This window comes from Trifolium pratense, linkage group LG2 (genome assembly GCF_020283565.1).
Source record: "Trifolium pratense cultivar HEN17-A07 linkage group LG2, ARS_RC_1.1, whole genome shotgun sequence".
Lineage (NCBI taxonomy): Eukaryota > Viridiplantae > Streptophyta > Magnoliopsida > Fabales > Fabaceae > Trifolium > Trifolium pratense.
The window spans coordinates 62,408,121-62,435,134 of record NC_060060.1 but is presented as its reverse complement, the minus strand read 5'-3'; the positions used below and the strand labels follow the sequence as shown (position 1 = coordinate 62,435,134).

At 30.9% G+C, this 27,014-nt stretch overlaps 2 protein-coding genes across 2 annotated transcripts; one reads left to right on the top strand and one right to left on the bottom strand.

Annotated features, from left to right (window-relative positions):
- The first annotated feature begins 14,596 nt into the window (after positions 1 to 14,596).
- LOC123907840 (protein TIFY 3B-like) lies at positions 14,597 to 18,228 on the top strand. The gene is made up of 5 exons (XM_045958234.1): positions 14,597 to 14,799; positions 16,999 to 17,104; positions 17,220 to 17,409; positions 17,621 to 17,678; positions 17,790 to 18,228. The coding sequence occupies exons 1-5, from the start codon at positions 14,777 to 14,779 to the stop codon at positions 17,935 to 17,937; spliced, it is 525 nt and encodes a 174-aa protein (XP_045814190.1). The 5' UTR covers positions 14,597 to 14,776; the 3' UTR covers positions 17,938 to 18,228.
- A 397-nt stretch (positions 18,229 to 18,625) lies between these two features.
- On the bottom strand, positions 18,626 to 21,288 carry LOC123907841 (50S ribosomal protein L18, chloroplastic). Its single transcript, XM_045958235.1, has 3 exons — positions 20,983 to 21,288; positions 19,741 to 19,902; positions 18,626 to 18,867 (listed from the first exon to the last, which is right to left on the bottom strand). Exons 1-3 carry the CDS (start codon positions 21,172 to 21,174, stop codon positions 18,718 to 18,720), a joined length of 504 nt encoding a protein of 167 aa, XP_045814191.1. The 5' UTR covers positions 21,175 to 21,288; the 3' UTR covers positions 18,626 to 18,717.
- Between the last annotated feature and the right edge of the window lie 5,726 nt (positions 21,289 to 27,014).

The window sequence follows — 27,014 nt, the reverse complement described above, 5'->3', positions numbered from 1 at the left end:
GAAAAAAAAACATCATTCAAACACAATGTGTGATCATCATTTTGGAAAATAGTTTTCGAAAAAGGAAGCAATGTCATGTTCTCCATCCTTTGGTGCAAAACAACTTATTGGCCGTTGATGTTAGACCATCACCGGTGAGCAGCCCATTACGCGAGTAATTAACTCTTAGTGCACATACAGTTATATATTGCACTATTGAAAGTTGCAATCTTTTAAAGTGTTCATTATAATGCATTATACACTATGTGTGTTGCAACGTAGGAAACTTGAGCAAAAGAGTATGATGCAAACATACCAATTATACTTTTTTCCTTCATAGTAAGGTTAAACTCCAGATGCTAGCTTTTATAACTCAATTTCTGTGTAAGGAAAATCAAAATTACAGTAGCAACAATAGAAAACATTGTAGTAAGGAATAAAAACAATTGGAGAAGAGTATTTTCTATGAGAGAGAAAGGTAAATAGTTCTGGTTTTTTCATATTAATAGATTAATAGATACAAACGGAAACAATTGAATAGAAAAACAAAAATAAATTTGGAAAATTGTATCACTCTTTCTTCTCTTTGTTGTTGGTCTTCTCGAAATAAATAAAAAATTAATACGGAAAATAATCTTAACCTAATCAAATAAAATCAAGTTTAGGGAGTTTCGATGATCCAACCTCACTCGTTTACCATTTGATTTCCAAACGTTTTCTTACAAACCAATTACTCAAACAAACCCGCAAAAATGTGTTTTAATTTTAGTATGTTCATAGACACAATCACCTTGATTGATCAACGCAATCCTTGAGGATCGATATCTTTTTATTACTCAATTGACGAAGTTTGTACACTTGCATATGGGATGTCATTCGTAAAGATAAGATTAACATTTAGAAGATCATAATTAATGAAAATGAAACATAAAACAGAAAAATAACCCATTGATTTATATATCCGGTAAAGAAAGGTGAAAGACAATCCTCTTAAAAAAAACAAAATCAAACTCTACCACCGTATTCGTATGCTTAATCAATTTTTAAGGATGAAGTGTAATTTGATAAAATGAAATTCATATTTAGAAGGAAATTTTAAACGAAACAAAGAAGAAATTCATAAGCAAAAAAAAAAAAAAAACACCACTTCACGTACTCTTAGTGAAGCAGATAAGGAAAAAAAAACATCATTCAAACACAATGTGTGATCATCATTTTGGAAAATAGTTTTCGAAAAAGGAAGCAATGTCATGTTCTCCATCCTTTGGTGCAAAACAACTTATTGGCCGTTGATGTTAGACCATCACCGGTGAGCAGCCCATTACGCGAGTAATTAACTCTTAGTGCACATACAGTTATATATTGCACTATTGAAAGTTGCAATCTTTTAAAGTGTTCATTATAATGCATTATACACTATGTGTGTTGCAACGTAGGAAACTTGAGCAAAAGAGTATGATGCAAACATACCAATTATACTTTTTTCCTTCATAGTAAGGTTAAACTCCAGATGCTAGCTTTTATAACTCAATTTCTGTGTAAGTAAAATCAAAATTACAGTAGCAACAATAGAAAACATTGTAGTAAGGAATAAAAACAATTGGAGAAGAGTATTTTCTATGAGAGAGAAAGGTAAATAGTTCTGGTTTTTTCATATTAATAGATTAATAGATACAAACGGAAACAATTGAATAGAAAAACAAAAATAAATTTGGAAAATTGTATCACTCTTTCTTCTCTTTGTTGTTGGTCTTCTCGAAATAAATAAAAATTAATACGGAAAATAATCTTAACCTAATCAAATAAAATCAAGTTTAGGGAGTTTCGATGATCCAACCTCACTCGTTTACCATTTGATTTCCAAACGTTTTCTTACAAACCAATTACTCAAACAAACCCGCAAAAATGTGTTTTAATTTTAGTATGTTCATAGACACAATCACCTTGATTGATCAACGCAATCCTTGAGGATCGATATCTTTTTATTACTCAATTGACGAAGTTTGTACACTTGCATATGGGATGTCATTCGTAAAGATAAGATTAACATTTAGAAGATCATAATTAATGAAAATGAAACATAAAACAGAAAAATAACCCATTGATTTATATATCCGGTAAAGAAAGGTGAAAGACAATCCTCTTAAAAAAAACAAAATCAAACTCTACCACCGTATTCGTATGCTTAATCAATTTTTAAGGATGAAGTGTAATTTGATAAAATGAAATTCACATTTAGAAGGAAATTTTAAACGAAACAAAGAAGAAATTCATAAGCAAAAAAAAAAAAAACACCACTTCACGTACTCTTAGTGAAGCAGATAAGGAAAAAAAAAACATCATTCAAACACAATGTGTGATCATCATTTTGGAAAATAGTTTTCGAAAAAGGAAGCAATGTCATGTTCTCCATCCTTTGGTGCAAAACAACTTATTGGCCGTTGATGTTAGACCATCACCGGTGAGCAGCCCATTACGCGAGTAATTAACTCTTAGTGCACATACAGTTATATATTGCACTATTGAAAGTTGCAATCTTTTAAAGTGTTCATTATAATGCATTATACACTATGTGTGTTGCAACGTAGGAAACTTGAGCAAAAGAGTATGATGCAAACATACCAATTATACTTTTTTCCTTCATAGTAAGGTTAAACTCCAGATGCTAGCTTTTATAACTCAATTTCTGTGTAAGGAAAATCAAAATTACAGTAGCAACAATAGAAAACATTGTAGTAAGGAATAAAAACAATTGGAGAAGAGTATTTTCTATGAGAGAGAAAGGTAAATAGTTCTGGTTTTTTCATATTAATAGATTAATAGATACAAACGGAAACAATTGAATAGAAAAACAAAAATAAATTTGGAAAATTGTATCACTCTTTCTTCTCTTTGTTGTTGGTCTTTTCGAAATAAATAAAAAATTAATACGGAAAATAATCTTAACCTAATCAAATAAAATCAATTTTGTCCACTCTAATAAAAGAATATCATTGATCCGTCAAGTTCGATTGCAATCATCTTGGTCTTAACTCATTCCTATCGTAGTCTTTCTACACATCTGCAAATAAAATATAATAATGAATAAATCCAATACAAAATATCATATTAACATAATCATAAGAAAAATGAAAAAATCTTGGTCATATATTCATCTAAAAATATATAGGCATGATTTTAAAATATATAATTGCAACAAAAATAATATATGAGAATAAAAAATAACAACACAATAATGTACCAAAAAAAACAACACAAAAAACAATATAAAAGAACAGAGAAAATAAAGGTTTAGAGAAGGCTTTCAAAAATGGTGGAAAAAATATAAGTCTAAAAAGCATTATTTATAAGCAAAGACATACTAGCTATTCCATGATTTCCCATTGTTTCCTTGAACATGTTAGTATGAACGCCTATTATAAAATTTGCAGATTAATCCATATAACAGATAACATAGGAGAGGCTTCTTGTAACTTTTAGTTTGTTGCCTTTCACCATTCAGTATCTAAAGGTTATTAAACTAACATTAGTTTGAGTCATAAATTTCAAGTTATGATTAAAAGCTTATGGGACGAACAAAAGATGAAGTGATTAGAGAAATTGAGAATCTAATATTACCTTATGTTTGATTGTCTCTCCAATGTCATTTATTTGACATCTTTTAAACTTGATGCATAAAACTTGTCACCAAATAATGGAGTTTTTTAATAGTTCGTAGATTAAACTACAAAAGAACACATTTTAGTCAATTTTAAACAAATTTGTTATGCGTAGAGAGGATGAGAGCATTTTGAGAGTGAGCTATGGATCTTTACACACATGGCTTGCATATGGGATGTCATTCGTAAAGATAAGCTTAACATTTAGAAGATCATAAATTAATGAAAATGAAACATAAAAACAGAAAAATAACCCATTGAATTATATATCCGGTAAAGAAAGGTGAAAGACAATCCTCTTAAAAAAAACAAAATCAAACTCTACCACCGTATTCGTATGCTTAATCAATTTTTAAGGATGAAGTGTAATTTGATAAAATGAAATTCATATTTAGAAGGAAATTTTAAACGAAACAAAGGAGAAATTCATAAGCAAAAAAAAAAAAACACCACTTCACGTACTCTTAGTGAAGCGGATAAGGAAAAAAAACACATCATTCCAACACAATGTGTGATCATCATTTTGGAAAATAGTTTTCGAAAAAGGAAGCAATATCATGTTCTCCATCCTTTGCTGCAAAACAACTTATTGGCCGTTGATGTTAGACCATCACCGGTGAGCATCCCATTACGCGAGTAATTAACTCTTAGTGCACATACAGTTATATATTGCACTATTGAAAGTTGCAATCTTTTAAAGTGTTCATTAATGCATTCACTATGTGTGTTGCAACGTGTTGGTGTAAGCCCTAGAGGCCAATTATTTATAATTGCATGATACTTGTATTGGACAATTTACTTATTAAATAAAGGCTTTTCTTTATTATGTTTATGTGTTAAATAATAATAGAGTCCCTAGAATAGTAAGTTCATTGAATGGAACGTTAAGTGTGACTTAATCGTGAGAATCCATTACACATGAGAACACTATTCTTAAAACATCCGTAGTCGAGCTTTACTGTGAATTGGGATAACATCAAAACATAGAGACTATTATGTTGGTAGACTGATGATCACATCTCACGGATCATAGATAAAGAGTTATCAAGTCTTCACATAGATATAAATATTAAGAGTAATATTTATATCGGATTGACCCACCATGAGAATACTACATAGTATGTTATGAAATGTCATAAGATATTCTCATAGTGATAAGTGGTGTATTCCACCCTTCGACCTGAAACCACTATGTTCCCTAGATGTAGGAGTGTAGTACTTTGTCGCCATTCAAAGTTATCCGTAACAGGATGACTATAAAGTTGGTTGATGGGTATTCCACGAATCATGCTAAGGGACATGAGTGACCTAGATGGAATTTACCCCTCCTACATAACAGGAGATATGTCTATGGGCCCAATATTGAACTTAACAAGGGTGACGTACTATGCCTTGTGTTCAATATAGACATAAGGGTAAAAGGGTAATTATACACATGAGTTTTATCACGGAAAGGTTTGTCAGATCACGTGACATTCTTGTGACTTGGGTAGCAGTGATGTGTTGCTAGATACCGCTCACTGTTTATAATATTAAGATTAATATTATTGCCAACGTCATAAGAACCTACAGGGTCACACACATAAGGACAGTCGATATGGAAGAAATAAGTAAGACTTATTTTGAGGGTGCGATTAGTGAAAAAATAGTTTTGGGCTTAAGAAGACCAAACACCGTATGACCCAACTGACCACACAAGAAACTCTATAAATAGAAGCTTGTGTAGTTCAGTTTGTTTTTTTGCTTTTTCACAATTCGTTTTCAGAGAAACCCTAAAACTCTGAAACCCTAATCGCACTTCCTAAGCCTTCATGTTGTAGCAGCTAGCACTGAAAGTTGAAGACCTGTTCGTGTGGACTAGCTAGAGGTGTTGCCGTCGTGTGGTGCTTGTGATCAATAGGAGAAGCAAAGAGTTTGTTGTTTCAGTTCTACAAAGGTATAACGTTTAACCCTGATCATGCCCATTCGCAAGGATTCAGTGAAGGAAATTTTAATTCCGCTGCATTTTAATCTCTTTTATACACGCTATTCTCCTTCACAACGTAGGAAACTTGAGCAAAAGAGTATGATGCAAACATACCAATTATACTTTTTTCCTTCATAGTAAGGTTAAACTCCATATGCTAGCTTTTATAACTCAATTTCTGTGTAAGGCAAATCAAAATTACAGTAGCAACAATAAAAAACATTGCAGTAAGGAATAAAGACAATTGGAGAAGAGTATTTTCTATGAGAGAGAAAAGCAAATAGTTCTGATTTTTTCATATTAATAGATTAATAGATACAAATGGAAACAATTGAATAGAAACACAAAAATAAAGTTGGAAAATTGTATCACTCTTTCTCCTCTTTGTTGTCGGTCTTCTCGAAATAAATAAAAAATTAATACGGAAAATAATCTTAACCTAATCAAATAAAATCAATTTTGTCCACTCTAATAAAAGAATATCATTGATCCGTCAAGTTCAATTGCAACCATCTTGGTCTTAACTCATTCCTATCGTAGTCTTTCTACACATCTGCAAATGAAATATAATAATGAATAAATCCAATACAAAATATCATATTAACATAATCATAAGAAAAATGAAAAAATCTTGGTCATATATTCATCTAAAAATATATAGGCATGATTTGAAAATATATAATTGCAACAAAAATAATATATGAGAATAAAAAATATGAACACAATGATGTACCAAAAAATAAAACACAAAGAACAATATAAAAGAACAGAGAAAATAGAGGTTTAGAGGAGGCTTTCAAAAATGGTGGAAAACATGTAAGTCTAAAAAGCATTATTTATAAGCAAAGACATACTCCCTTCGTCCCAAATTATAAGAGAAAAAAAATAAAAAACACATTTTTTAAGAAAAAACAAAACATAATAATTTGAAATATGTTTCTTTGTATTTTTCTTGAAAATAATTGCATGGTAAGATGTGAAAACAATTTTTATTGATTATTGGTTATGGAAAAGATAAGAGAGAGTAAATTAAATGCGGTTTGCATTTAATTTTATGAGAATAAACAAAAAGTAATTTTGAAAAAGATAAATGTTTGTGTTTTTCCCTTATAATTTGGGACAATAAAAGTGAGTTTTTTCCTTTATAATTTGGGACAGGGAGAGTAAAATAATCATATTAATTAGTTTTCTTGATTTATAGATGAAATAACCGAAAATTAAAACTATACATTAATGCTAACAAAAATGTCTGTACAATATAAGCAAATTTAGTCAACAAATCTTTTTTGTCTTAAATATAAGCAAAAGTAACCAAAACCAACTTTATTCAATGTTATTTTTCCAAAATTATCCTCATTAATTGTACTACTTTTTAAGATGATTGTAGAGTCCAATGCAAAATTAAAATATTATAAGGTTATTTTAGTAATTGTAATAGGACTGTTACATAAAATCAAGACAAAAAACAACTTCTTTATAAGTGTGCAAATTGAAATATTTGCTTATAAAAGAGGCCTGAGGGAGTAGAAATTTTCTAAACATGTGTACACTCATTTTTTTTAATGTAAATGTGCATAAATATGAGATGTACTCCAACATGTAAGTTCATAATGAAAAAAGAAATATAATATTTGTGAAATTAAACAATTACAATATTTTTGTAACAAAAAAAAACTATATTTGTTGTATACTTTTTTTTTTGTGAAGGATTTGTTGTATACTTGTGGGTATATAATAATATAAACGTATTGTAGAAGTTTTTATCACTCAATAAAAAATTTCGGTAAAAAAAATCACTCAATAAAAATTTAAAATTTGGCTTTCTAATCTTTTAAAAATTTGTTGTTTTTTGCCACGTTGCCGATAATAAAGGCACACATAAATTTTGTTGATTTTCTGTCAAGATAAAAACTTTGTTGGATCAAACTTAATATACAACAATAAATATACATACATCAATTAAAGGCAAATCGGGATTTTTAGCTATACATAAATGTTTTTTGTCGACAATTATATATTGGTCAACATTTAATTAATTTGCTTATGAGAAATTAATGTCAAAAGAATACTAGTACTCTTTTCCTTATGCCATGTGTACATTAAACATAAAAAAGAGTCTCAAATAATTTATCTACAATTCTTTTCTCTGAAATTTCTTTATATAAAATTATTAAGAAGTTTGTTTATGCAAAATTATATATTTTTTGTTGTTACATGAAGAGAAAAGGAAAAAGAAGAAAAAAACCAGGGAGACTACTCCCTAGTGAAAATTACACCATTATCTTCTTCAAAAAGTGGAGTGTAATTTAATCTCCTGTTATCTAGGGAATTAATTAAACACGAGGATAATTTTTAGTTATTAATTTGCGGAATTTCCGACTTTATTTCCTTTTGATTATATACTCTCTTTGTTCCAAAATATAATATTTTTTTCTAATATTTTATTGTCCTATTTTATAAAACTTTATTCAAAGTTTAAGGTGCATTAATTAAATTTTCATAAAAATACTATGCTCTTGCTAAGAATTGAGTAGGTATGCATTTAGCTAAATGATGCTCTAGGTCTAAGTTTTAGTGTTAGTGAGTATGTTGAATGTGATGATTTTGGAAGAGAAGCATTGGGCGAGCTCCCCCACGTTCTGGCCTTACTAGTCCATATTTTTAGGGGAGCATACAATCCATGTGTGGCTATATTTTCGGCCCTTTATCTTTTTATTTAAGATGGTTTCTCTCCCGACCATCCTCATTTCTTTTCTACCCCCTGAATTTTCGTTTTTGCCCTTGGGGGTACTTCGGTTTATACGAACCGAATTTTTTTGTCATGCTAAAAAATTCGGTTTATATAAACCGAAATATTGTGTTCCAAATTTTTTTTCAGTTTTCCTACATAAATTCTGCATGAGACCCTCAACTTCCACAATTTATTTGAAATACTAAACAATATCCGATTTGAGTAAACGACCACTCGTTGGAAAGCTTAGGGTGTCAAGAATACAAATATAATTTTTGTTTTGAGGGTTAACTATCCAATTGGTTAAGTTTGACCTAATAATGGGTACTGGTACAGAAACAGAGCATAAACTTTTCTCAAACTTGTAGGTAGATTTTCTCATACTATACTTAATGAAATTTAACAATTCCGGTGTCAATATTGTATTAAATTTTTTCTTCTTTACACTAGATTAAAAATCATTAGCATACGACTTATATTCAGAGATTTATGATAAATTTACCACAGGTATCTCTACAACATTTTGCAGAAACTTTTCTCAAACTTGTAGGTAGCGTTTCTCATACTATACTTAATGAAATTTAACAATTCCGGTGTTAATCTTGTAGTAAATTTTGTCTTCTTTACACTGGATTAAAAATTATTAGCATACGACTTATATTCAGAGAGCTATGATAAATTTACCACAGGTATCTCTACAACATTTTAAAGAAACTTTTCTCAACCTTGTAGGTATATTTTCTCATACTATACTTAATGAAATTTAATAATTCCGGTGTCAATCTTGTAGTAAATTTTGTCTTCTTTACACTGGATTAAAAATCATTAGCATACGACCTATATTCAGAGAGATATGCTAAATTTACCACAGGTAGCTCTACACGAATTTTCACATAATTAATTTTCCTTCTTTTTCGGGGGTATATGTTATTTCAGTTTATATAAACCGAATTTTTTTTCCATGTTTAAAAACTTCGGTTTATATAAACCGAAGTTTGTTGGCAAAAAATTTTCATACTGCAAGGGGCAAAATGGGATTTTTGGGGGTAGAAAAGAAATGAGGGGGTCGGGAGAGAAAAGTTTTGACCCATATTGATAAATGGGCCGAGTTGGGTGTTATTGGATCAGGTGAATGGTTGAAGGGAAATTTTTTTTTTTCTACCCCAACAATCTTCAGTCTACCCCAACATATTTTTCAAAATACCCAGTATACCCTTATAAAAAAATTAGTATATTTTAATAATTTTTTTTTGTCGTATTATACAGTTCCGGTAGACTGTTTCATCCTCCCAAAAAACTGTTCCGGTAAATATTTATCTATACCGATATGTTAATTTTACCGGTACACTTTTTAAAAAATATTCCGATATATTAATTTTACCGGTACACTTTTTAATAAGTGTTCCGGTAGTATGTTTAATTTAAACACCAATCTCTTGTAATAATTTAAACACCGATCTCTTGTGCTCCAGAATCACCACAAATCTCTTGTAATAATTTAAACACCGATCTCTTGACAATTGGTGTTTATTTGGAACCTGTATGAATAGATTGGGCAGGGAACATATAGCAGTGTTTTCCGAGCGAAGGAGATTGAGACGGGGAAGATAGTGGCTTTAAAGAAGGTGTGATTTGACAATTTTGAGCCAGAAAGTGTACGGTTTATGGCACGAGAAATATTGATTCTTAGAAGGCTTGATCATCCCAATATCATTAAACTGGAAGGCTTGATTACTTCAAGATTGTCTTGTAGCATCTACCTTGTATTTGAGACTTTGAGTACATGGAGCATGATGTTAAAGGGCTCTTGTCAAAACCAGAAATTAACTTTACTGAATCACATGTATTTTTAGCTTACCTTAGCTTAACTTAACTTTCCCTTATGAATATTGGCAACAATAGTTTAAAACTTTGGTTATGAATTGTGATGAAAGATTGATTAAAAGGACAAAATGATTTTGTTGTGCAAATCAAATGCTACATGAAACAGTTGTTATCTGGTCTTGAGCACTGTCACTCAAGGGGTGTAATGCACCGGGACATTGAAGGGTCAAATCTTCTGGTGAATAATGAAGGGATATTAAAGGTAGCAGATTTTGGATCTGGTGAATATCATTATTACAAGTTTTATTCTTTTACATATCGGAACACTTATTAAAACCAAGTGTACCGGTAAAATCAACACCGAAACACTTATTAAAACGTGTACCGGTAAAATTAACATACCGGTATAGATAAATATTTACCGGGACAGTTTTTTGGGAGGATGAAACAGTCTACCGGAACAGTATAATACGACAAAAAAAATTATTAAAATATACTAATTTTTATAAGGGTATACCGGGTATTTTGAAAAATATGTTGGGGTAGAGTGAAGATTGTTGGGGTAGAAAAAAAAATTTCGGTTGAAGGATAATTGAAGATCATTATTTTCCCTCTTTTAATAATTGAATGATATATAATTTTAGAAAGAGAATGCAACATTATTGATAAATTTAATGCAAAAAACTATACTTTTCTTAATTCTTATGCATTTGTCAATAAATTCTTATATTTTGGGAGGGAGTAGAAGATTTAAAGTTATCAAACCGATTTGAATCTTCTTATTCTTTTTATCTTCCTTATTTTTTGAACTTTTCTTTTCAAATTTCAATACTATCTTTTCTTTATAATTAATCCAATGGGTTTTATATTTTAACTCATCCAATGGATTATATCTCATCATGATTTTTACATTTTTTTTTTTTCAGTTGAGAAGATCTTAATTTCCTATGACGAATGGATACATAGTAAAGTGTCGGTATGATACAATAAGCATATATGGATATGTGAAAAAATTTAAATCCAATACATGCTACACTTATTAATAAAACTTATATTGCAAATACAACATACTTAAGAGAAATGTGCATCTATTAATATATGGTGATTTTTTGGATCAGGGATCACTTAAATCTTTCAGCGATGTACCACTTCAATTGACCATTAGATCAAAATAAACGTAGATGATCTTATTGGTCATTTTTTCACCGGATTATAGTTCTCTATCTCTCCCCCTCTGCATGCGATGCGACACTAATACAACATTTAATGAATGCTTGAACATAAATATACCCATAAAACAGAAGAGTAACACACTAGAGTTTGCTCAAACATAAAAATATTTCCAGTTGATGTTAATCTATTATGCTTTCATTGATTCATTTGTGAAAGATTTTGTTGAAATAATTAAATGGGTTTAGAGAGCCAACAAGCCCCAAATATAATTTACAACAGTAATAAATTAGAGATACATTAGAGATGTATTTGTCCATCAATTTAGTTTAGTTGATAGGGACATTACATTATATATGTAGGGAGTCGGGGTTCAAACCGTTGGTCATCTCACTTATCCACCTTAAGGGTGAAATTTCTCGCTACTAAGCTATTTGACAAAAAAATAAAAAAATACATATGGCTTAGGAAGATATGAATCAAAAACTACAAAGAAAATACAAGGCTTAGTTACTCTTTTGATCTCTTAACTAATTTTGAAGTTTCGTTTTGGTCATTTAATTAATAAGCTTTTTGCCACATATGCTGAAATGACATACGAGTCATTGTCCTCATTGCTAGTGTGAAATGTGAATCACTTGCTACATGTACATTGACCTGATTAAAATTAGTAAGGGGCATCCTTTTGCAAAATACACTAAACAAAGGTTCTGTTTTAAAAATTAATGGGTCAAAATCATAAGTTTATGAAAGTTATGTGGCAAAAAGTGTAATTTAGCTTTTTTTTTATTGAATAGAACATGAACTAAAAAAGACACTTATAATTAGTATAGTTTTTTTTTAAGGATATAACTAGTACAGGGGTCATGCTAAGTAATAGTGTCTTTGCGATATTAGTTAATGAAGTAAAAAGTAGGAAATTTTACATTGAAAACGGTATATTTTACATTTTTTAAAAAATTATTACACAAGTTTCAAGACAATTTTACCACTTTTGATTTCTTAATTAGTATCGAGATACTCCATCCGTCCCAAATTATAAGCAAAAGTTGGTTAACAAAAATAAATGTATTTGGTCCAAATTTTGAACAAAATACATTAAGTTTGTTTGACTCATTTTTATTTATATTTTGAGACGGATACTAGTTAGCATAATTAGCTTATTCCTTATTATAGTTAGGGTCCTGAACTCCTGATAACTAGTATCTTAGGAACATTAGTTAAGGAACTAAAAATAAAAGTAAAATAATAGTTGTGCTTTAAAAACATCAAAATTTAGATTTTTATTATGTTGACTATACCAATTTTAAGAAAAACTTTCTAAACTTATAGTTATTATCCTTTGATTAACAAGTGACTCTCGAACACTATTTAGCATTTGCCTTATAATTGTTAGCCTTTGATTAACATAAATGAATAGCTAGTGTTCATTGATCTCATCCCAAATCATATGTAGTATTTATTTTTATTATTTTATCAGATAATTTAGTTGTTAAAATTCTCATTTATAAGATAAATAGTGGTGTGTTTGTATTTGAATCTTATCCCTACATATAAAATGGGCTTTGTCTAACATGCACCACCACATTAAGTGGTTAAGTGGTGCATGGTGCACAAGTTCGTGATACCGTTATAAAGAATTCGAATTTTATAAAATCTATCGTTGGATTGAAAGTTTGTATCGTATAGATTATTCATGTCAATTTTTAAAAGGATTGAAAATCATTTGATGTGTCATTGAGACTCATCACGATTAACGGTATTTAATAAAAACTCAAACAGTTAATCTTGATGGGTCTCAATGACATATCAAATAATTTTCAATTTTTTTGAAATTTGACATGGATGATCTATATGATACAAACTTTCAATCCAACGATAGATTTTGTAAAATTCGTATTCGTTATAACGATAACACTAACTTGTGCACGATACATCACTTAATGTGATTTGGCCTATAAAATGAGATATTTCTATATTGAAATAAGGGCTAATGCTACGGTGGACCATCTTCACAAGTGGTCCACCGTGGACAAATGATCTACCGAATATGAATTTTACGAAAGTTAATCGTGATGAGTCTCAATGACACATCAAATGATTTTCAATCCTTTTAAAAATTGACATGAATGATCTATACGATACAAACTTTCAATCCAACGATAGATTTTGTAAAATTCGTATTCGTTATAACGATAACACTAACTTGTGCACGATACATCACTTAATGTGGTTGTGCATGTTAGATTTGGCCTATAAAATGAGATATTTCTATATTGAAATAAGGGCTAATGCTACGGTGGACCATCTTCACAAGTGGTCCACCGTGGACAAATGATCTACCGAATATGAATTTTACGAAATTCACTATTGGATTGAAATTTTATATCATATGGATCATTCATAAATTTTTTAAATTTTTTTGAAAATAATTTGATATGTTATTGAGACTTATCAAGATTTACGTTATTTAATAAACTGTTAATCTTGATGTGTCTCAATAACATATCAAATGATTTTCAATTTTTCTAAATTTTTTTTATGGATGATCTATATGATATAAATTTTCAATCCAACGGTGAATTTTATAAAATTCGTATTCGTTATAATATTATTCATGATTGGTCCACCATAAACCACTTGATGAAGTGGTCCATATTAAAATTTCCATTGAAATAAGATCACGTAAACTTCATATTTTATATTATGATTATATTTAATTAAGATTGGTATATAATTAATTAACTAAGCAAGAACAAACTATTATACGCTATGAAAGGGTCAAAGTGGGCACACGTAGCTGTTAGAAACAGACAAGATTTAAAGAAGTCTCGAATGAAAGAAACATATAAAGGCTTTTTCTAATGTAGTGAACCATGTACGAATCTCGAATAATATTATAACGAATACGAATTTTATAAAATCGATCGTTGGATTGAAAGATTATATTATATATATATCATCCGTAGAAACTTTTAGAAAAATTGAAAATCATTTAATATGTCATTGAGATCCATCAAAATTAGCGGTTTATGAGTTTTATTTAATACCGTTAATTTTGATGTGTCTCAATAACATATCAAGTAATTTTCAATTTTTCTAAAAATTTATACGGATGATTTATATGATATAATCTTTCAATTAAACAGTCAATTTTATAAAATTCGTATTCGTTATAATATTATCCGAAACTTGTGCATGATACCCCACGTGAACCACACGTTAGACTTGGCCATAAATATACTAATATAGAAACCATAAAAAACACATGTTGCTTAAAGTAACCGGCAATAATTATATAGTTGATCACTACAATATTCCCAAAGGAATCAAACCAGCTTTCTAAAACCATTGAAATTATCAAAACTTTTTTCCAAAATTTATAGTCAAAACTCTTCCTTTCAACAATTCTCATCTCTTAATTTTGTTGATCCACTTGTGGGATCAATGATGAATTCCTCAGCAAACAAGTAAGTCTTTCATGTTTTCACCAAAAAAACATGTCTTTGATTACTGATAATGTTTTGTGTGTTTCACTTTTTATGTATGCTGTATGTTTCTTCAAGACCCATTTTTTGTTTCCATTTTTTTTTTTTAGTTTTCAATCTTTTGGATGAGAAGAACACATGGGATGAAGAATCAACTCTGGTGTTTCTTTTCCAATTTTAGTATCTTATCTTATTATATGGTTTCAATTTGTGACCTTTAGTTTTCTGACTTTTTAGTATCTTATCTTATATGGTTTCAAATCTGATCTAGAATTGTTGTAATTAGTTGAGGAAAGTTGTTAATTGGAATGATCATAGTATCCTTTTATGGATGTGGATCTGTAACTTCCAATTGAAGACATGTTCAATGTCTACCATGTGTTTGCGTCAAGGTCAGATATAGATGCAACACTGATACATGTGATTACATAACTTGAAATTATCGGTGTTCATGTGTGAGTATCGTTGCTTGTGCCCTTGGTTATGTCGGTATTGTTAGAAGTCCCACATTGGCTAGAGATATGGTAAATATAGCCTTTATAAGTGTAGTGCAAACCTCAACTTTCAAGCTAGCTTTTGTGGTTGAGTATAGGCCTCTCAAATTCTAATATGGTATCAGAGCCTATCCTAGATCCATTTGTTGTTTGTTGTGGAGACCTCCCATATTTGGGCCACCCGTTGTTGTTGATTTCACGTTCCAGCTTGTTCAATTCTGGACGTGAGGGGGTGTGTTAGAAGTCCCACATTGGCTAGAGATATGGTAAAGATAGCCTTTATAAGTGTAGTGCAAACCTCAACTTTCAAGCTAGCTTTTGTGGTTGAGTATAGGCCTCTCAAATTCTAATAGGTATTTCTAAGCTACAAGTGAACTGATGCCAGTTAACTTTACGTACTGGAGCCTATTGATCCACTTTATAATGGTTGCTCCTATTGTTATCTTTGATCCACTTTTCGTACTGGAGCCTAAGGATGTCAATTTGTACCTGTAAGTGGGAATCCTCGTGGAAACTATCCCATTCGGGGATCCGGGATGGGGGAGAAAGAACCCCCACCTTATGGAGGTTTGGGGGGGTGATCATACTCCCCTCTCCACGGGGACATCGTCTTAATTGATATTCTTGCAACATGATCAAACCACCCTACTTTTCTCCTCAATTGGTGCGGTGGTATTTCGTGTTTGTATAGGATAAATTCTTTTGTAATCTCATAGTTTCTTGTATTTACACCCATTTATCTCAGCATTCTCAATCTCAACGACACTTGTTACTTCTCTTGAGGCTGTTGGTGGAACCTTTCTACTTTACATTCACATGATAGAGTATCATTGTTCTTATCTTATTTAGCCACTTTTTTTTATTACAAATTATGCCTGATATATATTTTCAATTGCCCCAGCTTCTTACTGATGAAATCAAAGTTTGTCAGCACTAGTGTAATATGCACCTTACAAGTTCACTATAAATGTGTACAACAGAGAAGAAAGATGATAAATTTTGGTTGGTTTTTTGTTCATTTCCTTTCCCTTGTTTCTGGAACTACCATGGTCTTACAGCATAGTGGATTATGTGTTCACCACCATAGGTAGAAACACCTATTGTATCCACCATAGCCCGCTACTCCATGTTTATATGGTGGATTACTGGCTTGTTGCAATAATCCGCCACCCACCATTGGTAATATTGGGGTAACTGGTAATGAGGAGGGATTGGTGATGATTGTATTTTCCATTGTTCTACTAATGAACTGACATAGAAATTGTAAAGTATTCTAAATTATCCTAAATCACTACAAGGATCGTTAAAAACATGAGTCAAATGTTTCCTCTATCAAAGGATTCTACGAGAAGAGTCTAAATATAAACACTCTCGAGTTTGACAGAAAGAGAATAGAAAGATAAAGGAAAACAGTGACAAAAGTTTGCTACCAAGATGTTCGAGAGCTTCGTCTCTCCCTTCTAAGAATTAGAGAGCTTGGACTTTCTCAATCAATATCCAGTCTGAAATAATTGCCTACTCTCCTTTTCAAGTCTGAAATATTCAGTCCGTATTTATTATAATACAACAAATGCCCATAAATACCACAAATAGCTGCCTAGATTATTTCGGGGCATAATGGTCATCCTCCACGGATCTCCTATTATAAGGTTTTACACATAATTATTATTATTATTTTCGCTTTTAGGTCCATGCCAGCATCTGGAATGAACACAGTGGTTCCTAATACAAGTCAGCTTACCATATTCTATAATGGGAGTATTTGTATCTATGATGGAATACCTGCAGAAAAGGTAACCCTATGCTGATGATAACTGAAACTTATGCTGTTGTCTTCAATCTAGCCCTCCGCTTTCCGTGTTTCGATACAATCAAAATCATATTTTGACTTTCTCTATTTACTAACAGGTGCAGGAAATAATGCTCATGGCTGCTGCTGCGGCCAAGTCTACTGAAACGAAGAAGATTGTGAAACAATCTCCCGTCCCTTCACCTGCTCCAACTAGGCCTTCTTCTCCACATGGAACCACTGATAATATTGCTTCACAGCAGGGACTCTGCTATCCTGCACAGAAGAGTTCCATCTGCAGGCTGCAAGGTGTTAATTTCCCCATTATTGTTGTATATATTATTGTATATTTCGACAATAATCTCGAAAATAATTATGTTTTCTTACCAAAAAAGAAAATAATTGTGTTTTCTACTATGCATCAACTGTTTGAACCAAGCATTAACTATTTGAACCAAAAAGACATTTAATATCAATATTATTTTCGTCTTGTCTGATTTGGCTTGATATTTCTCATCAGAATTTCCAATAGCACGCAGACATTCACTTCAAATGTTTCTTCAGAAGCGGCGAGACAGGTACAATCTCTACCTGCCATTTTTAATAGATGTGTTTAATCAGTTTAGATTTAAACTCTTATGATTATTATATACTAGTTTTATTATTAACATAATTTATTTTTATTACAGGTTGGGTAGTAAAGCACCTTATCCTTCCTCCCCAACAACAAAGGTGGCTGACAACATAGAGAACAACTTCTGTTCTGAGAATTCCCCAGATTCGGTTTCAATGAAGGGACCAAAGGAGGAATTGCTGCCAACTATATCTACCTCTTAAGCAGAATTCTAGTGTTGTTGTTTATACTTTATATGTTTATGTTCTGTCTGTGGGAGATAATGTGCATTATGCATGTAGAACTACAGAAACTAATATAACTGTTATTATTATGTTCTGAAAACATAACTACTGAACCTGAAATTGTAACAAGTGTGACTTGGAAGTTGCATGTCTCTGGTCATGTCTAGAAAGAAAGCTTTGTGCTTAGATCACTCATTATAAATCGTATTTACCTGTATCTGACTGTGTAAACAACTAATTAATAAGTATATGTTGTGTTGATGTTCAAAATCTACTTTTATAAAATATATTTTTGCCTTTTCCTTCATGTTTTTTCTTCTTAACAAAAACAGTGATTCATAGGTTACGCTTGTTGTAACTGAATCACAAGAGTCGAAGATATCCAAGTATTTTCAGTGTCTAATATATTTTCAATTTTCATATTTGATACAATTGTTCGAAGATTGTGTTAGGAAACAAGATAAGCTCGTTCGTGTATCTTTTACTTTCAATCAATAATAGCCATTGGTGAATAATTCATTTCCCTATTCTTTGGACGTTTAAGATAGATCTCTGATAAGAACTCGGAGAACGACCAGACCATTTAAGTACTCTATATGTGCAAACCCCTATCAACATTCTTGTAAAAGGTGCAGACAACTAAACATGTAAAAAAAGGATAGGTAAATGAGTAAATGAGGAAATGTCATTAAAAAATAACTGTTTAAATCATTGGGTTACAAATTTAAACATGAAATACAAAGAAATACAGTGCTCATTTTAGAAATCGAGGCCCTGTTCACGAGCGGCATCAGCAATAGCTTTAATACGGCCATGGTATGGGTAACCACCTCGGTCAAATGCTACCTTTGTGATCCCTTTCTCCAGACAGGACTTTGCAATGATCTCACCCATCCTTTTTGCTACTTCCTGAAGCCACGCAGTTTGAAATGATCAGGACCATCATTTAGTAAATGAAAATGTAAAAATGAATAGCAGTTACAACAAGAAAGCTCTTAAGTAAGGGGGATTGATGCATATCAACCATACCGAGAAATGTTTTTATCTATGCTCAATTAGAAGTTTCAAAGATTAATAATGAAACGAAAATCTGAATATACAACTGTTCAAATGCAAATATGAAATAGGTTTCAAAGATTATTTGCCTAGTTTGGTAGATTCAAGGGGTGTCGGTTTTTACGGAATCCTGTTGTGCAAATGCACAATATGGTACATTGGTACTCACTTTGCTTTTGAGTCATTTTGCCGCATGGAAAATGTAAACTAAAATAATGTATTCGTTATTACCATTGGATGTGCACAAGAAATTCAGAATGAGAATCTTTCTGGCTTCTGTAAGAAATATACTCAGAACCAAAAAGGTTCTTCTTTATCCATGTTTAATTTCTCTAGTGACACAAGTTGGAAAATTATATCCAACAAAAAATTCTGTGGCCAATAGGTAATGAATTTACTGAGAGAGATGATAATAAAAATGAAGGGTGTCTAATGACATCATGCAGCAATAATATATCTTTCTTTGGAACGAGGAACATGCCTTGTGGCGATTCAATGCTGATATGAGGACAAGGGAAGAAAAAATTAGTTTCTGTGATCAGTGTTTACTTTTATGCATTGTTACAGAATCGTTATGCCTTTCAATTAGTATTTAGAAAAACAAGAAATGTTACGTTCATCAAGGACTAGGAGTAGAATACATTCAGTATTATACACAACACAGAGTCTAATCTGGCAGCAGTATAATTATGATCAGAGAATCGTAACAGCGTCTTAGGAACTTACAATCGTAGGGCTGGCAGTGTAGTTCAACTCTTCAGCAATTGCCTTCTGCATTGTCGAAGCTGAAGCAAGTGTATGCATCTTGGTGTCATCAATCACCTGGACAAAGAGATGTTTGTTGGATCGGAAGATAGATAATCTTGGTCTTTCAGGTGTTCCTTCAACCTGAAGAATAAAAAAAGTTATTCAAGAATAGAAAATGCTCTGCATTATTCATCACATCAGATTTCAAATTTTATAGAGTTCATTTCAGCAACGAACGGACTACAGTTTACATTGCAAGTATAGCACTAACAAGAAGAAAAATTAAAAGGGGAAATGGAAGAGAAAACTTCTACGAGGCACATTTGTTGCGATCCTAAAACTAGAAGTAATCTAAATGTCTGCACCTCTCAATCTTTCCTCGTCGCTTTCTATTGTTTCCTCTATTCTTAAATCATTGAACAGATACATATAAACTTGTCCAAAGAAGATAACAAGTTTACAAATATGTTAGTTTAGTTGCATCCTCGTATCTGGATAGGCTATTATAAACTTCCTCTCGATGAAAATGGATCATAAAACATATTTGCATATATAACATAAGACCATTATGACAATGCACAAAAATTAATTAATCACTGCATATTCTCTGTAACAGGAGAAGCAAAACTAAAGGCTCCTATCAAAAGCAACAATCAAAACTAAAGGCCCTTTTCATTCCAATTTTACACTTCAATCAAACTATTTCCAATTTTGCACGTTCTTTATCCAATCAAATAACTTTATTTTAATAACTGCATAGCATTTTGCAAATTCCATTATTTTTGTGACTAATTGTAACTTCCTAACTATAATTAGGAACTTAGAATTAGAACGAAATAAGGAGAAAACAACAATTTTGGTCCTTGAATGTGTGAGACGTTGTCACTACAGTCCCTAAATATATATCAAAATTGCAAACACATCCCTAGTGCATATTTTGTAAGTAATTTGATGGACTAAATTTATCAACGCAAAACATATTTAAGGACTAAATTGACTAATAAAAGAAATACGTGTATCAATATTAAGCAAGGTAATAATCAATCAGCAAATTCTACCAACAAGTAGTAAAAACCATAATTCACAAAAAAGTAATGGCGCAATGCAATAAAAATAAAAAAAAAACACAAATTTGGCAAAATTGAAGTTAAAATCGTTCTGTTATTACCCTAATTAAACGATAAAAAGAGAAATTACGGTAAGAATGATGAATGAGTATACCTTCTTTCTGATACGAACATGGCGAGCAGTTCTGTCTTCTCTTCGGGTAGAGGTTGCTTGAACGACAAAAGATAAAGAGGAAGACGATGAATTGGGATTTGGAATTGTGAGCAAAGAAGAAGAAGAACAAGAAGAAGAAGAAGAAGAGGGAAATGTGCAAGAATGAAGGAATGAGAGCGAAGAAGTTAACATTGTTTTAAGTTATCGTTCAAAAATCACACACTCTCATGAACCCAAGCGTTTTCCCTATCTATCGGTATCTTATCCTGATACTATCATCATACTATCACTCGCCTTCAATTTCACACCTGTGCTGTGTTAACATTTAGTATTTAATTTAGGAAAATGCTAAACGGTGCCTCCGGGGCACTAGTTAAGGATATAAATATAGAAGTTTTATCTCGTAAATTGTACATTCAATGTTTTAATGATGTGAAAAATTATTCTCTCTCATCATTAACTTTATCATTTGTTTCCTTTTTTTAGTATGCTTAACTAGTGCCCCAGGAGCACTGTTTAGCATGACCCTTTAATTTATTACTAAATAAATAAAAGTTTTAAATGTAATTTTTTTAGGATTTAATTGATATGCACCGACGGTGTAAAATAGTTTTACACTATCAACCATGTTTTCCGCCACATCACCCCACTTCATCCCACTTTCTTGACATGACATGTCAAAATGATGGTGATTTATTAGCCGATCAAGTAAAACTATTTTACACCGTCAGTACATATCAATTAAACTCATTTTTTTAGTCAAAAAATCATTTTAATGTAAAAATAATATACAAATAAACAACAATTTGAATTTTTAAGCTAACATTTTTTTTTTTACAATTATTTTTACTCAAATGTAATTCAGGGTCCGTTTACTACAGATTAAAAAAATAATGATTTTGATGTAAAATAATTTAGAGATTAGATTAAAAAAAGTTGAATTTACTTTGTGTTTGTTTATTATAATAAAAATCACTTTTTTTAAATAAAAATAATCTTTTGTTTGTTTGGATAGAACTTATAAAAATTATTTTTTTAATTACAAATAATTTTCTTCGTTTAACATTTCTTTTCCCTCTTCTCTAAATAAAATCTATTATTTTATAAGCTACTCTTAGTAGCTTCTCATTTTTAGCTGTTTTCTGATTATTTTTAGCTTCTGATTATTTTAAAAATCTGTAACAAACATATGCAAAACAATTAAAAGTGATTATTTTTATAAAAAAAATGATTTTTTTCTAAAATAAGTTATAACAAACGGCCTCTCACTTTGAGAAAAATAATTGTAACAAATTATAAGTTACTTTACATTACCGATGAAGCATTAATCATCTTTTTTCTATTATACCCTTAACTATTTATTTCTCTTTCATTTCGATTCTTCAATTTATTTTTATAAACTAACTCATAATTTCTCTTTTCTTTATAATATTAATCACATTTCTTTTTTTTTGACGAACAAAAACAACTTATTTTTTGGAACGGAGGGAGTACTTAATACCGAACACGTAAAAAAAAAAAAAGCTCAAATGTTCCACACAAGTTTTAAATGTCACTCCTTCAAACTACCTTAGTGTTAGCATAAAAGATTAGTTTGATAACTCAAAATTTTGCCCCCTCTAACGTTTGAGCTCATTTTTTTGTGACGTGTTCGGTATTACTTAATTCTTAATTTTTCCTTTCCCATAAAAAACATTGATGTACAGCTTCTGTTAAGATTTTTCGATTATGTGATAATTTTTAAGAACTCTGCCTCCAACTAAGTGTTCTGTGATGGGAAAACTTGAATTTGCAAAAGCATACCTTTAGTGGTTCATTCAAGAAACCTTTAGTGGTTTTGTTCACACTAGCAATATACCCGTGCTATCGCACGGGTCGTAATGTTACGCGTATTTTTTTTAGTTACACTTTGCTAATTAGTCCACATTCCAAAAATAATCAAATTATATATTCATTAATATATTAAATAGTATGATTATTTCAAAAATGATTAACAATAATAGTAATTTAACATTCAATACCAATTACAACATTGATACACCTAAAAAGATGCTATTTATTTAGTTAATTTACTATTATATTTTATATGTTTTTATTTCGATTTCGAAGTTTTATTATATAAATAGTTACTTATTTCTCGTATTTTAAATAAACAGATAAAAAGTGCACGAATTGAAGAAATGAGCAAAAATGAACTAAAAAAGAGCAAAAACGGACGAAAAAGGCCACACATGTGCAGCCAATTGGGCCATACATGTGCAGCCCACCACGACACGCAAGCAAGCAGTGCCGCTCACCAAGCAGCCCAAAGTGGCGCCCGCCAGCTGGCCATTGGTGCTGCTCGCCAGCTTGTTCCAAGTGGCCCTCGCCACTTCCTTCAAAATCACGGCCACACATTTGATCAAATGGCCAGGCGAAGAATTTCACAAGTCCCACATCGGCCAGTTTTCCCCTTTCCCCTCTTGTATTTTAGTATAAATAGGCTAGTTCTCTTCACTCAAAAATATAACACTTGACTTGGAGAATTGAGAACTAGGCTTAGTACCACAAGGTTTTGTTCTCTAAAGTTGAGAGTTTAGTATTATTTTATTCTCCGTTGAGAATTTAATAAGTTTTTTTTATTTCCCGACGTCCGTACTTTCGGCCTTTTTATTTCAGGTTCTATTTTATTTTATGGTCTTATTTATTTCTTGTCTTTATTTTATTGCTTTTATTTTATGCTTTTAATTTTCGTTTTTATTTTTATTATGTCTTTTTATTTATTTGCTTATTTTATTTTTATGTCTTTAGTTTTAGTTATGTCTAGCTAAATTAATATTGCTAGGATGTGTAGTTAGTAGCTAATAGGGGTTCGGTAGTTAATTCGTGCTTAATAGTTTTCAACCACCAGTTTTAAATAAATACGTTTTCAAACGATTTGTCACGAGAGTGAGGATTGTTTTAAAGGCAATAAACCAACATTGACGAGAGTTGAGGTTTAGGGTCAGATAGTTAAAACTGATCGTTAGTTCTAAAGTCCGCGAGAGCTATTTAGGATTGATGAGTTTTATATTGGTTTTCAAAGGTACTTATATAGGTAAGTGAGCGCGTGAGAGCAGAGCATTTATTTTATCTAAGTATAACGCTAGTCAAGATTTGCGAGAGCTGAGATTAGTGTTTTTAAATCAAATATAATTCTTGAAAACCGGCGATTGTTTTATTTTCTTAAGCAGTTTTTAATTAAACGTTGATTATAATTCGTCACGAGAGTGAGAATTAATTAAAGTAAAAATCAATAGAGCGAGAGCGTGAGATTTCTACTAGATAGTAAAAACTGAACATTAACTCTAATTCGCAACGAGAGTTGGGATTAGAGTTAATTAAATTATATTGCTTTTCAAAGAGTATTTTATTAGCGGGTGTGAGGACGAGAGTTAAGCACCACCTTTATAATTTATAATACTAGTCAAGATTTGCGAGAGCTGAGATTAGTGTTTTTAAAACAATATAGTTTCGAAGATTTAACAGTTTGTCTAGCACGAATTAAGCATTGAACCCTCTGAAGCAACTAAAAGCACATCCTAGTAATACTTATTCCAATTTAATTTAAAAATCAAGAAAAATATATTTTATAATTTAATTCCTCTTTAATTAAATCATTAAGCCTTAGATTTACAAAGTAACATTAGAATACGGTAGGTCGATTATTGGTCCTTTGGGTTCGATATCTTTTTAAAACTACACGATACGACTGTATACTTGCAGTCACGTTGTCGTCCGATCAAACATAGACACAAATCATGGTTAATACAAAGATTTTAGTACAAATAAGTTGATGTTAAGTTGATTGTTATTTAATATATATATATATATATATATATATATATATATATGATTGTTATTTTGTGCTGCAAATGATAGGTGATGATTATGGGGTGCCAACATAGTGGGATGTCATAGTTATCATGTGATGCCTATGCACGCTAATGTTTTTTTTTAAAAAAAATATGATTGTTATTTTGATATTGTTATGAGTTATATGAATTAGTAGCATAATTTGTCTAATGTAAAATTTATTTAGTTATTTTGAGATTGTTATGGGTTTCATGAATCAGTAACATAATTTGTCTCCTGTATGATTTATTTAGTATATATGATAATTATTTTGAGATTGTTATCGATATATATATATGATATTTTGAAATTTTTATAAAAAAAACAATAATACTATATTATAATTTTTCCCATATGTTAGAATATTTTGTCCTAATACCCATTGTATATTGTTTCTGTCTTTGCAATATATTAGAAATAAAATAATACAATATCCATACTTTAGTATAGATAGCTAGCCTTAGCACATGCATGAACATGTGGATGTGGTGTGTATCCATGAATTTTTCAGCCCTTGCACTGCCCAATGCACGTCCCTTCCATTTTACTATAGTATAAAAGATATTTTCTTTGTAGTTTAAATAAAAATTTAATTGAATCATACGGTGCTACTACGTTTAAAATGAAAAATACTCATATATTACCAAGAATAACTTGTTCCGTGTATATAATAGTTAATTAAAAAATTTCATCAAGAATAACTTGTTCCTTGTTTATAATAGTTAATAATTTTTTCATCAACAATAACTTGTTCCCCGTATATTTCAGTTAATTTAAGTTTTTCATCAGCAAATACTTTGTTCCCCGTATAATAATAGTTAATTTAAGGCTTAACTATACATTTGGTCCCTTACGTTTATTTTAGGTTTCAATTTGGTCCCTTACGTTTAAAAAGTATCAATTTGGTCCCTTACGTTTATTTTACGTTTCAAGTTAGTCATTTCCGTCAATTTTGTCACATGTGGCAGTCAATTTGCATATGTGGACTGACACGTGGCACTTGGACACGCTGACACGTGTACTGTTCAAACGGTGTTAGTGACAAAACTAACGGAAAGGACTAACTTGAAACCTAAAATAAACGTAAGGGACCAAATTGATACTTTTTAAACGTAAGGGACTAAATTGAAACCTAAAATAAATGTAAGGGACCAAATGTGTAGTTAAGCCTTAATTTAAATTTTTCATCACCAACAATTTGTTGCCCGTATAAATTAGTGTAGTATACTTTTTAGAAACACACGAGATCTATAAATACACGGCTAAGCAATTTGTTCCCCGTATAAAAATACAATCAAACTTGTACTTTCAGACCCAAAATACATGCCTTAGTTTGGGCTTAATGCCCAGCCCAGCCCATAAAATAAATAAAAAACCTAACCACTCCTTAGATGTAACTCAGTTTTCTGACTTTCTCTAACCCTAGCCGCCGCTCAAACATCTCTCTCTATCTCTCGCATTTTTCTTCTTCCTGAGTCCTAATGAACCACCACCACCACCTTTCCTCTGCGTTTTTTTCCCTCTATGTTTCTTTTTGTTTTTAATTTATTTGACAAAATCAATCTCCTCCATTTGTTCTTAAAATAAATGGTTGAGATATTGTTAAAAGTAAGATTTTTCATTAGATTTGACACAAATTAGGATTTGAAGTTCATAAATTTTATTTCTTGATGAGAAAATTTGAACAAACATTGCCAAAAACGTCTGAAATCAACTTATTTTTTGGAACGGAGGAAGAACTTAATACCGAACACGTAAACAAAAAAAGCTCAAATGTTCCACACAAGTTTTAAATGTCACTCCTTCAAACTACCTTAGTGTTAGCATAAAAGATTAGTTTGATAACTCAAAATTTTGCCCCCTATAACGTTTGAGCTCATTTTTTTGTGACGTGTTCGATATTACTTAATTCTTAATTTTTCCTTTCCCATAAAAAACATTGATGTACAACTTCTGTTAAGATTTTTCGATTATGTGATAATTTTTAAGAACTCTGCCTCCAACTAAGTGTTCTGTGATGGGAAAACTTGAATTTGCAAATGCATACCTTTAGTGGTTCATTCAAGAAACCTTTAGTGGTTTTGTTCACATTGTTGAACTATAACATGAATTTGAGATCCAAGTTCAACAGGAAGGGCATCAAATAATTCATCTAAATT